At 31.9% G+C, this 15,366-nt stretch overlaps 3 protein-coding genes and 1 long non-coding RNA gene across 6 annotated transcripts; 1 reads left to right on the forward strand and 3 right to left on the reverse strand.

The window, feature by feature from the left end:
- Window positions 1-359: 359 nt before the first annotated feature.
- On the reverse strand, window positions 360-1,135 carry LOC123696919. The gene is made up of 2 exons (XR_006752146.1): window positions 846-1,135; window positions 360-456 (listed from the first exon to the last, which is right to left on the reverse strand). It is a non-coding gene; the product is annotated as an uncharacterized LOC123696919 (long non-coding RNA).
- Window positions 1,136-1,213: 78 nt separating this feature from the next.
- Window positions 1,214-2,885, forward strand: LOC123696920 (oligoribonuclease, mitochondrial). Of its 3 annotated transcripts, none has more exons than XM_045643309.1 (3): window positions 1,214-1,375; window positions 1,562-1,803; window positions 2,303-2,885. In XM_045643309.1, the coding sequence occupies exons 1-3, from the start codon at window positions 1,309-1,311 to the stop codon at window positions 2,651-2,653; spliced, it is 660 nt and encodes a 219-aa protein (XP_045499265.1). In that variant the 5' UTR covers window positions 1,214-1,308; the 3' UTR covers window positions 2,654-2,885. The 3 variants fall into 3 exon arrangements, with proteins under 3 accessions (XP_045499265.1, XP_045499267.1, XP_045499266.1); XM_045643311.1 differs by having other exon boundaries at window positions 1,562-1,798; window positions 2,303-2,434; XM_045643310.1 differs by lacking the exon at window positions 1,214-1,375 and adding an exon at window positions 1,404-1,467 and having other exon boundaries at window positions 1,525-1,803.
- Window positions 2,886-5,668: 2,783 nt separating this feature from the next.
- LOC123696964 (BTB/POZ domain-containing protein KCTD12) lies at window positions 5,669-8,635 on the reverse strand. Its single transcript, XM_045643362.1, has one exon. The coding sequence runs from the start codon at window positions 8,559-8,561 to the stop codon at window positions 7,860-7,862; it is 702 nt and encodes a 233-aa protein (XP_045499318.1). The 5' UTR covers window positions 8,562-8,635; the 3' UTR covers window positions 5,669-7,859.
- A 2,310-nt stretch (window positions 8,636-10,945) lies between these two features.
- LOC123696736 (acylphosphatase-1-like) lies at window positions 10,946-15,146 on the reverse strand. The gene is made up of 3 exons (XM_045643096.1): window positions 14,902-15,146; window positions 14,640-14,749; window positions 10,946-11,088 (listed from the first exon to the last, which is right to left on the reverse strand). The coding sequence occupies exons 1-3, from the start codon at window positions 15,034-15,036 to the stop codon at window positions 10,968-10,970; spliced, it is 366 nt and encodes a 121-aa protein (XP_045499052.1). The 5' UTR covers window positions 15,037-15,146; the 3' UTR covers window positions 10,946-10,967.
- Window positions 15,147-15,366: the final 220 nt, after the last annotated feature.

Below are 15,366 nucleotides of genomic sequence, written 5' to 3' on the forward strand. Positions count from 1 at the left end.
ATGAGGGCGCCACCGTCGCTCATATAGCAACACTGATACTGCGACGCAAGCAATCTTGATACTATAGAATAAAAATCAAAAAATAAAAAGTAATAAATACCGCGATTTAAAGTTGTTTCATTCATCATCGTGTAAATTTAAGACAAAAATACATTAGTATTTTAAATGACCTACCTAGGTCAAATTTTACTTAAATGTATTTGGAATTAGTTTATAGAAATCGGTCAAGCCATTTAGACTGCAGAGGCGCACATAGAATCAAACATACGAACAAACAAACATACATACATACAGCTCAAACCTAAGGCTTAAACACATTACGCTCCTTCTGGGTCCGTCAGGTAAAAAAAACAAGGTGATTTGAAAACTACATATTTTTATTTATTTTTTGTAGATATTCTCCTTCATTTTTACTCCCTTGCTCCACTATCCTGCGTACTGTGCTTTCAGAAACCCCTATAACAAACGAATTAAGATGAATAAAATCAAATAGTACATTTAACATATTTATTTAGTAGCTTAAAACTATTTTTTTTATGTCGGAGGCCAAGACTCACTTTGGATCCCTGCGTCCACTCTAGTAAGTAGCAAGTAAAGATTATAAGCATAGATAGCTGTATGAAAATAGTTATCACTATACTATTTAAGGGTGGTTGGATTGGATATAACTTCTTGACTCAAATTGTGCTTGTCGCACTATAAAAACTAGTTTTTGTTTACATACAAATAACCTCAAATTAAATTTCAAAAACGTAATAATCGCCATAGATACGTACATTAAACACTCGTCACTAATGGAATATTCTATTTTACGTAGTACTGAGCAAAAATAAATGGAATCTCACCGGTATAATCTGCTGTACGTCTGTAAACGTTTTCCAAATATTTTTCTCGTTTTTCAGCTTGAAATTATGAGAAACACCGAATGAAAACTTTATATATGGCATCACGGACACCGCTACGTTTAACCTTTTTCATGATTTCTCCTTTTTTGAGTAAATTTCTTGTTTAAAATAACAATTTTATCTCAACTTCACCAAATAAACAACAAATTTTTTTCAACTTGACAGCTGCATTGATAATTCAGGGTTGCCAGATAATGAAAGAAAAATTAGTTCCAAATTAATTAATTTCATCTCTTTTATGTCGCACTGTATTTTAACGTCGCGAAATCTTTTCTCAAAAGGCACGATGCCGTCCACAGCCGATGTGGTCCATTAAAAAAAACGAATCTAACCTACAATACAACAAATAAAAAAAAATATTTTTTAATTCTGTACCTACTTAATTATGATGATACATTAGACAATGAATATTTTATGTAAATATCTACCTAATATTAAAAACTTAGCATGCGTTGCTATAAGGTCAAACAGTAAGTTTTCATTTCCATGTAATTGGTACATTAGGTTTAGAACTTTACAACAATAGGGTTAGAACTCTCAGCTGTTAACGCTACTCTTACAAATTTTGTGATAATAAAATAGAATAATTAAATTTTTAGCATTAACGCTACTCTTACAAATTTTGTGATAATAAAATAGAATAATTAAATTTTTAGCATTACAAATAAACAAAATGAGTTCATGCAATAATAGCCCCAAGAGTGAAGCGAAACGAATAGTATGGGTCGATTTGGAAATGACTGGATTGGATGTAGACAAAGATCATATCTTGGAAATTGCATGCCTCGTAAGTGATGCTGATCTCAACGTGGTTGCTACGGGTCCTAACATAGCCATAAACCAACCGGATGAAATATTAAATAGTATGGGTGAATGGTGCACTGCACACCATGGTGAGGTACTTAGAACTTAATATTTTTTTATTATGAAACTAATTTTCAAGTAAAGCATGTAACTTTTGACTTTTTTATAAATTAAACATAAAGTATTAATCTGAAAAGAAGCAGAGCTTGTTTGAACTTTTCTTTGAAGTAACAAAAAACAAATTTTTATTAAGTTCCATGTTCAATGAAATGTTATTTCCTCGTAGAAATAGGCCATTCTAACCTAATGAGTTTTCCTGAACCATTTGATTGTAATATATATTTTTTATTCATTTCCTATATTCTACAAAACCTAACTTTATATTATAAATGCAAAAGTAATTCTGTATGTCTGTCTCTTGTCACCTTAACCACTGAACTGTTTTGGGTGGAATTTTAAACATACAGAAATAGCGTGAGACCTAAGAAAGGACATAGGATAAGATGTATATGGGAACCATGAGGGTTTCCACGGGTGGAAATCTAGTTTGTCATAAACCTGTAACATACACATTTCACATGTTTTTCTTTCAGAGCGGACTAACAAAGGCTTGCCGTGAATCTACGATAAGTTTAATTGAAGCTGAAAATCAAGTATTAAAATTTCTTAAGACACATGTACCAGAAAAGAAATGTCCCTTAGGAGGTAATAGTGTATATATGGACAGATTATTTATAAGAAAATATATGCCAAGGGTAAATGATTACTTACATTATAGAATAATTGACGTTAGTTCATTCAAAGAAATAATAATGAGGTGGTTTCCAAAGGAATATTCAAATATACCTAAAAAGAAATTTGCACACCGAGGCATGGATGATATTTTAGAAAGTTTAGCCGAATTAAAATATTATAAGGATAATGTTTTTAAGAATCAATGTTGATGATGATTGTCAAGCGTTTTTGTTGAATGCTGTTGTAAATTTTGTTCTAAGCATAATTTTAAATTGAATGCAAAAAACTTATTTAATATTTTTAAGACATCAGAATTCTGTGTTGCAGTCAATACTAATATAATACTGATTTTAACATGTACAAATAATAGATTTGCAGTATTGTAATCATGTTAGGATGTTATCTGTTTTTGTATTAACTTCAGAACAAATGCATAAAAATATACTTCTGAAAAATATTTGTATTATTTTCCCCCCTTTTTTGAATAGAAAATTTTTATTATTGCGCCATCTGTCAGAAAACTATAAAAATAATGTACATTCTAAAACAGTAATTAAATATATTTTTGCGTCATCTGTTAGAAGACCACAAAAGTAGTGTAAATTCTTAAGGCTATTAAATATATTATAGCGCCATCTAGTTGTTTAAGCAATAAATAATAGTTGAAACTATTCGATACTAGATGGCGTAATTTAGTTACTCTCGATTTACTAAATTACGCCATCTAGTATCGAATAGTTTCAACTATTATTTATTGCTTAAACAACTAGATGGCGCTATAATATATTTAATAGCCTTAAGAATTTACGTACACTATAACAAACCCTGTATGGAAATTGGAATCTAAAACTTTTATGAATTAAATTAATTTTTGATTTGATTCACAAGGTTGGATAAAATTTGTTCGATTAGCAACGGAACTATGGAAGTACGGAACTAACGGAAGAATTTAAACTAGTGTACAAATTCTTTAAAGCTATTAAATATATTAAAGCGCCATCTAGTTGTTTTAGCAATAAATAATAGTTGAAACTATTCGATACAAGATGGCGTTATTTAGTTACTCTCGATAATAATTTAACAATGGAAATTGGAATCTAAAACTTTTATGAATTAAAATTTTAGGGTTTAGGTAACTGTATTAATTTGATTCACAAGGTTGGATAAAATTAATTGTTCGATTAGCAAAGGAACTAGTAAAACTGCAGCGAATGTATTTTAACCATTTCAAGTTTTGCAACTACTTAAGAGCGCTTATTCAATTTAACGCAAGTCAAAATCTCCGCGATCTATTACGATAGATCGCGGCTTGCGCTATCCTTTTACTATGAACAGCATAGGTCCACAGGAGAGCGCCGAGCAACATATCCTCTCTCTGGGAAGGCTCGCTGCCGACTGATTTTAATCGGGTCGCGCGCAGTGTTTTATAGTACTTTAAAAAAAATTGTAGAAAAATAATAGAGGTACCTTAGTTGATTTTTTAAATTTTATCTTATAAGTAATACGTTCTTTTATTGCAATATGTATAAATTATATTCAACTAAGTCAAATATCTTGGTGAAAATAATCATTTTGTCGAGTATAATTTCTAAAAAAATTCACATTGTTCGGATTTTAATTTCGTAAGTTAGGAGTCCAAATTAAAAAAATCTTTTAACTAACTATTTTAATAAGGATTTTTGCAGTTAGTTAAAAAAAATGTGTGTTAGATCTGTCAGCAATTTCAGATATTTTTAGCTTCGAAATTGACACTAAAAGTGAAATCAAGTAATCATCGGCTCAGTTATCTTGATGGTATTCACAAATACTGTATTAATTGAAAAAAACTCTTAACTAACTATATAGACAATAAAATTCCCTAAAATTATTAGTAATTCATATGTTTGTAAGATAAGTGGTTGATGGACAATCTGGTTTGAAAAATCACATATTTGAGCCAAACAGCGCACGGACCGCGTACACGGCCTTAATGCTCGTATGTTCAAAATTAGCATCTAGATTGATTCCCGCCTTCATTTCAAAGCTTTTTAGTTTTACTAATCAAGTCAGATTCGGTATTTACCTACCTAGTCTATAATAAAATACGTCATGTACCTATATTAAATTTATTTAGTATACCTAATAGTGGTAAAGATTTGTATTAATATTAATATTTATAGGATCTATAATGATCTAAGATTTCAACCTTAGATCATTAAAGATTTCAACTTATTGATATTTATGGTTTTGCTAATGTCTTTTAATTGTAATAGTGAAATTTATTAGTATGTTTTGTAAGATATGCATGTAACTTTTAACACTGCTATGCGATTATCCAAGCTTACAACGCTTTTTATCCTCTAACAAAGTTAAACGATTTCTAAAAAAAAACGTTGCGTTTATTTTTTGTTAAAACTTACAGCTGTTTATATGAAAAATGAAAATATAGCATAGGCCATAGGTAACTACTTATACAATTAGGTAATATCAATTCACATGGCCTACGGTTTCGCTTGGCTTATAAGCTCTGACAACAAAGTTGATATTCTTCCAATAAAAAAATATATCTAGGAATACTAGGTATAATATAGGTATAATAAAGCTGAAGAGTTTGTTTGTTTGAACGCGCTAATCTCAGGAACTAGTAGTCCGATTTGAAAAATTATTTCGGTGTCAGATAGCTCATTTATCGAGGAAGGCATATTGAATTACATATTTGCTACATATCATCACGCACCAACAACAGCGGAGCACAGGTAGTGTATCAATAAAGGCAAAAAATAAATGAATCCCTAACGAACACATCGCTCATAAGTAGCCACAAAATAAGTTGCAAATATTGTGTTGGTAACTTTTAATAGGATAAGGAATGATGTTGTTACATACTGAACGAACCTTACTTAGCATACTGTATCTTCTAAATCTATGGGGATTTAATCTCTAAAGCCATTCTAACGCAATTGGTAGGGACATGCTTAATTTCCAACAGGGTAAATACGAATTTCACATGTACTTGTTTGTTTGTTTGAACGCGCTAATCTCAAGAACTACTGGTCCGATTTGGAAAATTCTTTCGGTGTTTGATAGCCCAGATATCGAGGAAGGCTATAGGCTATAAGCTAGGCTATAGGCGAAGCGGAGCCACTCGGGTGAAACCGCGGAGCGCAGCTAGTATAAAATATACTTAGTAGATACTAGATAGATACCTTTTCAAATAATAATCCAAAGGTGAATTAAAAACTGTATTCATTTATTTAACTACCTTTAATCACAATACTATTTTAGGAATTTGTCTAATCATACATCATAACTGTGTTAACTAACAATTAATATAACAATAATACAATTAAATATATATATATTATGTAATATGTAATTCCTTTCACTAATTAGGTACATTTATAGTGAATTATTGGCAACAATCAGAAGAGGCACTAGTTTTACAATTATACAAATAAATTTAGATACTAAATAAAACATTCCAAAAGGTATTTATGATAAATACTTACAAATAAATCTAGTAGAAAAGAAGTACAATTTGAAAAAATATCTTACTTTTATCTGTGTTTGGCTACATACAATATATTCCATACATATAGTTACAAAACATTTATAACTTAAAAAAATAAACATAACTTTGTAGGTGTTGCGTGCCCTTAGTTACAACCTAGATATTACGAAATCTCAAAGGTCTCACGAAAGCTTATTCAGGCTAAAATTCACCAAAATAATCGATACTTTTAGATATTTCAGTACATATCACAGACAGAACATATAATCAAGCCAAAATAGATCTATATCGAACTTTTTAATTAACACAACAAAAATATAGATATGCACTCTACAATTCTTTATTATTGATGAAAATAATAGATGAAAAAAACAGTTTTCATATAGGTACTAGGCGTATGTATACTGCACAGTATACTGTGTACATATTAGGTAGGTATAATGTAGGTATATAGATAGTATTTACAGCTATTAGTAGGTGTACCATAATAAAAATATATATTGTAATAGAATAAGAAAATAACTTAGGGACATTGAGTTAATATGTACGTACGTAGTACATATTAACTCAATGCTTAGGGATTCGAAAAATAATACATTCTGTAAAATAAACTACCTACCTAGTTATGTAGTTAAAGGAAAATAGGAACTGTATAAATATTTTTGTTGTTATATCCAAAGATTTTCATTTTAGCTATGTTATCTCCGTTAGGTACATATTTCACAAAACAACGGAAGAAAAGTGAAAAAACCACACTTGGAGAATTTAAAAAAAAATTTAGGGTACCGGCAAAAGTGTTTCATGAATGAGCTCCGTACCTATATTTTTCATGTTTCTAACTTTCCAATGAGTCCGCGTGAAAGACAAAACACTAACTGGTAAATATTCGCTATAATACGTACATAACTAATATCTTGTTAACAATTTGATTTTTATTATTAAAGAATTATTTATTAATCCATAACCACTCATTTTTCTATGTAATAAATTGTTTCTATTATTTTAAACTAATGCTCTATATTATTTAATTTATTACGATTTTCTTTGACTATTTTAATAAGGTACGTGTGTCGCGCTCAAATTTACATTTTTTGTAAGTATACTATTGAAATCCGATATGACCTATTATTATACAATTGATTACACAAGTTAAAGGAGATAATATCACAACACAGGTCAATATAATATGTATGTATTTTCTATCAATTACTGTTTAAAACCGTACATGATACATATAACGTTTGGCAAATAGATACAATTTAATCGAAAAATATAATTTATACATATATAAAGAAGTAGGATATAAAAGTTAAAGAATTTTTATAATTATAGTATAGAGTACAGCAACATTTTAGATTAGATCTTGCGTATGTCTAGCTATCGTTTGAGTCGGAGCACCGGAGGCTCAATTCCCGTACCCCTCCTCATTAATTCCTTTTTACTCTTCAAAAAATTCCTTTTTCCAGACCAAGATTTTATTAAGGCCTATTTATTTATCAATGTGCTCGTATTTCCTAAACAATGCATAAAACTATGAAAAGGTTTACAACTACAAACATTTTTATATTAATTTTATACATTTAAATACCTATATTTTAACTATGTTTTACACCTATTTGATATATGAATACATTTAAGGTTCTTTTTTATCTACATTCTATATCTAATTAAACATTTTTTATAATAAATATAATTTTTAGATCTATAAATCTGCTTTTATAGAGACTACCTACTCTTCTAATACATTTTTAATATGTATGTATTGCAGTCCCAAAAATTATGAAAGTGATCCTATACAATGCATTTTAATTTAATAATGTTAATAAACATCTAAACATACATGTAACTAATTTGAATTTAAACCGCGAATTGCGGTTTATGGGTTAACGATTTAATAATCAGCTGATATCTATTACATGGGATGATTATTCGCGTACAAAAACAAATTCGTTGTAGTGGTTCCAACGATTTTCCTCTGAATCGACACCTGGCTTGAGTTCAGCGGCTCCACCGGCAGTTCCGCTGCCACAGCTCGCCGTCAACTTGAACCCTTGCTCTTGGAGCATGTCGAACGCCTGCTCTATAAAGGAATGCTTCAGGAAGAAACGCGACGTGTACCTGTCTGCCAATCCATGGTCAGGATCCCGCGATTCGTTCAATGTTTCTCCGAATACGTCCCGACACAGTGTTACTTTACCACATACCAAAATACGAGACAGCTTCCTGAACTTGACATCGGCGAGTCCGTCTCGGCCGAAGGCGAAGCTGCCGCGATATCCCACTGTGATGCAGCCGCGTTCCCGGTTCGGGGGCCGCGGGTCGGCATCTCTGACGGCATTCTCCAGGCCGGCCAGGCGGTAGTGCTTCGCTTCCCGCGCGAGCCGCTTGTGTTCGCGGAAACATTCAGGCAGCACGAGGCCGCCGTCACGGAGGTAGTCTAGCACGTAGCGGAAGAGAACACCGTCACGATCGAAGAAAATGCGGCCGCGGGCGTCGCGAGGATGGTCGGGATCTTGCAACGCGGCCGCCGGCAGCGAGTCCGGTTCGCGCAACAGCGTTTCACGTGTAGTGGCATAGTGCACGCCGCCTACGTTGAGCTCGAGCACTTCGGGCGGCACGTCCGCCATGGTCGGAGGCTGGGAACGCAATGCCGCGGCTGCGCGCCCCTTCTGACCCACTTACTGCCGCCCGCCCGCGCCCATCAATAACGCACGCCCGGGTTACTGACTTGGACGTAATTATTTCCTACCCCTTCGTTCCAAACTCGTGAAAACCTTCAAGGTCGAAGTCTATTGTTAGTTAACAGATGCTTTGATATTCTCGATACTTTGGGAAGTTAGTAGTTAGCGCACTTCGTCGGTTTCGACTGTTTACCTTGATAATGACTTTGGCATGAATCAACAATTGGAAGTCAATCTCCGCACGCGCTCGGAAACTCCACGTAAGCGCGCGTAACAAGAATTCTTTGCGAGTAAAACAGTCGCAACTTATCAAAGTTTAATGAAGTTTTAATGAGACTGTACCGAGTTTAATGGCGGCCTGAACGAATTTATTACACTTTATAACTTGATTGTTTCTGATTTCAACTATGGATTTGAGAAGGTATAGATATTATGCTATTCTTAATCCTACTTTATATTTTCGTAAGCTTTTTTACAAACATGCTTAGTTATTGGTATAAAATAATAAAATATACACAACTTTCGTTGTTTGTTCTTTTGTATACCTGCTTATCCTTCTTTTTTCAATATTTACAAATAGTAATTAAAACCTTAGGTATACTTAGTAGGTATTAAGTAAATAGTAATGAAATGAAATGAAATGAAATGAATTTATTCGCAAGAAAAGTGGTAATACAATGGTGTTATGAGAAAACTTGTTCTACACAATTCGCCAGTCACAGCTGGCATGCGAATAGTTACATTAAATTGGGCTTGTTAAATTTTAAATTAATATAAATTATAAACATTAATTTATTGATGACTAAGATTCAAATAAAATTAAAATAAATTATTACCTTAGATTATTACATATTTGCATCAAAAAATTCATTTAAATTATAATGGCATTTGTCAATTAACCAGTTTTTAAGTTCACCTAGAGTACCTAGATAAGTAGAGTTATTATTATATTGAATGGGAAGCTATAAAATTTAGCATTTCCATTTGTTTAGATAAAGTGACGTAAAATTCGTCTATTTACTCGGAAACTGGGCCAAATGAAATAATGAGTAACATTCAGAATTTTTCTCTAATTGAAAAAAAGGGCCGTGAATGGTTGAGAAAATAAGACTTCCGGAGCGAAAGCTAATTAATTGAAAACTGGATAAATGTAAGATATTTTAGGACGAAATAATATCAGTGACTTGTTAATTTTGCTCCTTTTCCAATTTATTGTTGAAACAATGTTCCTTTGTCAACCGTCCGAGTCGGGGACTGCGAAAAATTGAACAAGTTATAAAAATACACCAAACATTATACATTTATTCAGGAAAAATGTGCGCACTTTCATTCGCCAACTACACTAAAAGCTTGAAATTTCGTATCTCTCGTTAAAATTAAATCATACGGTGATTTAAAACGCTCTTTGTTGAGAAGTTTGAATTATATAACGTTTTAAACGCATCCCCATTCAGTTTTCACGCACTTGGGTTATAATGATGTAGAGATGTAGGTATGAATTCTATTTGCATCTACATTAAATTTTACAACGATGCTAAAAATAAAGTACTGTAATTATTGTTATTATTGTTTTGGATATCTGGTTGTTACGCTTTTAAGGTAAACCACAGCACAGATTAGGATGAAATTTGGAATGAAATAAGTCGAACACCCAGGTCCAGTGCTACTTTTTTTAAATCCAAGTCCAAAAAGGCTGAAATACGATATGCAAGTATTTGTTTTATTCGCGAGTAAAACTGTGGGACACAACTAGTATAAATAATCATATCTTTACGTAAATAAGAAAGCACATTTGTGAACTCGAATAAATAGCTCTTCCAAATAGAGCCAACGTTATTACTGGTTCGTCACAAAAACCGTGAAGATTTTACGACGATCTTATCAAATGTGATTTTCTCCGAAGATGAGATATTTTATGTAAATTCGACACGATTTCCACAGACATATTTTATGTTTCTCTCTTTTGATTAACCTGTTCAGTGCGCTTGGTTCTGTTACTACAAATAGTAATACGAAGCTGAAAAGTATGTTTGAACCCGGGTTGATCTCAACATCTATAATTGACTGATATCAAAAATTATTTCACATTTGAAACTTGGAAATGCAACTACGTGATTCCTGAATGGTATAAGCACATATTAAGTTACAGTATATTATGTACTTAGATCTTAACTTAGATATATAATTTTGCCACCAAAATACAGAAGATACACTAGTGCTAATTTATAAATGTTACAGATCTTAATTGACATACAAGTACACTTGAATGAATGAATGAAATGAATGAATGAATGAACTATAATAATATATAATGAATGAACTTGAATGATCAATAAATAATGCTGGTGTACATTAATCATCTCGCCGTATAACGAAGCTTTTGAACGTATATTCTGATAGTTCCTTTTCATTTCTGAACTCCGCTTTGTCAATCTTGCTGCTTGGACTTCCTGTGGTTTTCAGCCAGTGCATCCTGCAAATAATGCATTAAATACAATTCTTAAATGTGTGGTTAATCATTATTGTTAATATATTCTACAATAGTTAGATAGTAGTTAGAAAAAATAATTAGGAATTCGTAAGTTTGTAAGGATAGATGTATGTATGTACATATCCTATATCACAAAAAAGCTCCTGGATTGAGTTGCATAGTGTTGGCAGTGATGTGGCTTATGTATCAGAATAACACATAAGCTATAGAAATACTTGCTTTTGCCCACGGGTTCGTCTGCGGGTAAAACGCCATGAAACAGCTAAGCATATCAAATGGTAATCATGTAAATCAGCTATATGTAATAATGATCACCATGGTACCCGGATAAAAGTAGCCAATGAATCTCTGCCAAATTTCTACAACTTCGATCAACTGTTTTTGAGTGAAATATTAACAAACATCCGTCCGTATCCAATCAAAATCATATCCATCATCACAAACTGACACGTTTTTATATTAGAAGTACACGGAATCTCACACGTACCTATACAAAAATTTTGATTAAAAATTGATCATCGATATCCATCTGTTAGGTATATAATAATACCTATTTTATTTTTTCTTTATATTTCTTATAATCCATACTAATATTATAAAATGCGAAAGTAACTCTGTCTGTCTGTCTGTCTGTTACTCAATCACGCTTAAACTAAGTACTGAACCAATTTGCATGAAATTTGGTATGGAGATATTTTGATACCCGAGAAAGGACATAGGCTACCTTTTATTGCGAAACATGTACCCGGGCGAAGCCGGGGCGGACCACTAGTTTCTAATATTTTCATAATATTCAGCATAAGCAAACTTTTAGTATCCCCATATCATTGAAGATACATAGTTTAATGATCATAAACGTCAAGGGTGTGTTAGTTGTGTCCCTATATGAATATTGGCACATGTTATTAAATAGAAGGCAGGTCGTTTGTCAAATGACTTCCACTTCGAATATTAACAGCTAAAAGGTGGAATTAATTCGGTTTTCAAAGGTAAATGGTTAGGAATGAGTTTATTAGAATAATGGAAACGGATATTGTTTTTTCAGAGGTTCGATCTGGATCTGCAGATTATTTTAAGCAATCATCCTATTGCTTCAAAACGAATATTTTATAGGAACTACACTCGAACACATGTCTCAGAAAATTTATTACCAAAGAAAATATACCGTTTATTGGATGTTGAGACGCGAAGGTATTCTAGCTACCCTATTATAAATACGCTATTAACAAGAACATATTCGCATAATCCGTGACATGCCAAATATGATATTTCATAGACAGGTATTTTCAGGCAGATTTTCATGAAACATCTCATTATCTTTTTGATGTTACCTCGCTCAAATGACACATATTCAGGCGAGCGTAGTGAGTGGCACTCCGGAGACCTTGACGGTCAAGTAATGTTCCACATTAAGACCTTTTTCATAATGAAAGTGCCGCCGAGGGTGTGCCGTATAACGTTACAACGTGGGATTGCTGACAAATTGAACATCTTGCTTTGACCTTTTCAATATGTACTTATTCATTTTAGAAATTGGATCGCAGGGGAGCGGAAACGGCATTTTAAACGAACATTTTGTGAGGAAACTCAATAGAATAGAAGGCGCAGATTCGATAATTTTAATCTTATATCATAGGTAATATGAAATTAACCTGCCTCTTTAGAGTTTAGATTACATTCTCATGTAAAATAATCTATAGTCTATAAATAGTTATAAAAATCAAATTTTTATTCATAAAGAAAAATATATTTACGTTCCGCTACAAAATTTATAAGTACCTACTTATTCACTATTCATGTATGTATAAAGTTTTGCTTTTGTAAAAATGACTCGACATTCCCGAAACAGTTATTTAAATAGTTCGGAAGTTAGGATAGCTTTCTGTACCTATTTGTAGGTAGGTAAGTATGTCTCTGTAATTCCTTTCAAAAATGCTGTGCTTCGCATTTTCTTGTTGATTTTACTTGTGTACCTACATAGTACGTTGATAAAGTATAGAATTTTTAAAACGATTTATTATTGACATAAAAAGTTCTACAATCTATTAGTTCTAACTTCTAACTGAGTATCATTAAATACATTATTTATTTCACCATGGCCTCACGGTGTAAATAATATTCTGAATAAATCATATTTAAAAGTCTCTAATTTGAGGTTGATTTAAAAAAGGTTGGGAACCCATAAATAAACAGGAAGCTTTCTTTATAACTGTCATTATGTCATACATCAAAACTTCTGAGCTTGCTTCTGAGAGTAAATTCGGATCCGCATCCGCTAGCCTGTAAGTTTCAAGCTTATGAGGACACATAGACAGTTCAGTGTTATGGCCACAGATAATAAAATATATACTATGTACTGTTGAATTATCTTTAAGAAAAGCATTTTGAAGTGAAACTTCTTTATCGGGGTTGGAAAAAAATTTAGTGTAACATTTTTTCGTTACGCGTGACATTTTTCCGTTACGCGCCATCTTTTTCTTATCCCTACCACGCGTGATTCGATGTATTTCTGTAAAATTGCATATAGTATGTAAATTATTTTTTGAAAAATAAGGTCATAAAGAAGTTTCACTTCTTACGTGTGTTCGAACACATTTTTTTTTAATAGACACTAATGTTTTAAATATACTTCATAGTACGTATATAGACGTAAGGTGATAGGTGCATTTTTGGTAGTAACAGGTAAATCACAAAAATAAATAAAATTAGGAAGGAAGATACCATTGTTACTGTGAACTTTTAGTAGTGTGATTTGTCATACCGCATTTTTTCGCTTCGCTATTCGCATGAATTTTAAATGCGATATTAATGTGAATTTCTAAATTAATGTTTGCTAATCAATCAAACAAAAACAGTTAATACATAATTAGTTTAGAAAAAATGACAGACAATATTTGTGTCTATAGTAGAAACTATGTATGATCAGTATTGCAAGTGCATTTTGTGTGAAAAATAAATCTATACTAATATTATAAAGCTCAAGAGATTCTTTGTTTGTTTGAACGCGCTAATCTCAGGAACTACTGGTCTGATTTGAAAAATTCTTTCGGTGTTTGATAGCTCATTTATCGAGGAAGGCTATAGGTATAGGCTGTCAAGAAATCGAATATTTTAATATAAATTGAATAGGAAATTTACTCTAAATCTCAACTCATTGCCTCATATTTATATCAGCATTCAAATTATTTTTAACTTACTACCTATAAGAGAATAATACATATATTATTTGAATTGTACTCAATAATATATTTCTTTAACTCTACCACCAATTTGGTTGGAATTTGGAACGAAAATAAATACTTTTTTTTAGAAATGAACACCTCTTATAGCCTTACCTATAACTATGCGGCACAGCTAGTTTATACTAGTTTTAACAGAGTTTGTATTTATATAGGACAATTTAATACTTAATTTGTATTCTTTCATTGCATTAAGGCTTTCAGTTAATTGAATTTTGCCTGTCACTAAAAATATCCCAAATAATTAACATTTTCAATATAGTAAAGTCTAGTTCTTTTAAGAAAGAAGCTTACATGGATTCCACTTTATCAGCCGGCCCTTGCATTTGTCCCTGAACAGTACCATGCGAAGTATTCATACACCATCCTTTCAATCCCAACTTAACTGCTTGTTCTTTCGTGTACTGTTACAAAACAGTTACTATAAGTATATATTAGTATACTATTAGGTATTGATAGTAATTTTATGTAACTTTTGACATGGATAACATGTTTTATATTCTGCTGAATTTTTTTCTGGTAAGCTGTGTTCATGAAAATGTTAGTTTTCCCTTACCTTTCTGAAGAATACACCTTGTACTCTACCAAACACCTCAAAATCGACGCTTTTTAATGCCATTGAGATAGCTGCTGTGCAATGATTGGCTTTAATACAACTTGTTACAGTTGTTAATAATAATAAACGTAGCATTTATCGATGTTTAACAGGAATCTGAATATTTCGTCTTAAATATGAATTATAATTTTCCGCTCTTTTCAATTGAATTTTCGGTGCATAAATTATTGTCACTTCTCTCACAATTTCTCATAATATGTGACCATTATGTGACAATGACATAACTCATTTGTCAATTATTGTCAATGTCAGTTTAATAATGCTTGATGCTCTGCTGTTATAGGTAAACCAGAATCTGATGGCAATTAGGGAAATCAAAATTTTGAGTGTACAACCCTAGGGAAAATGGACTGAACGATCTTGATACTGCTTATTTTTTATTTTGTCCTCAATATATATATAGTC

This window comes from Colias croceus, chromosome 13 (assembly GCF_905220415.1).
Source record: "Colias croceus chromosome 13, ilColCroc2.1".
Taxonomy (NCBI): domain Eukaryota; kingdom Metazoa; phylum Arthropoda; class Insecta; order Lepidoptera; family Pieridae; genus Colias; species Colias croceus.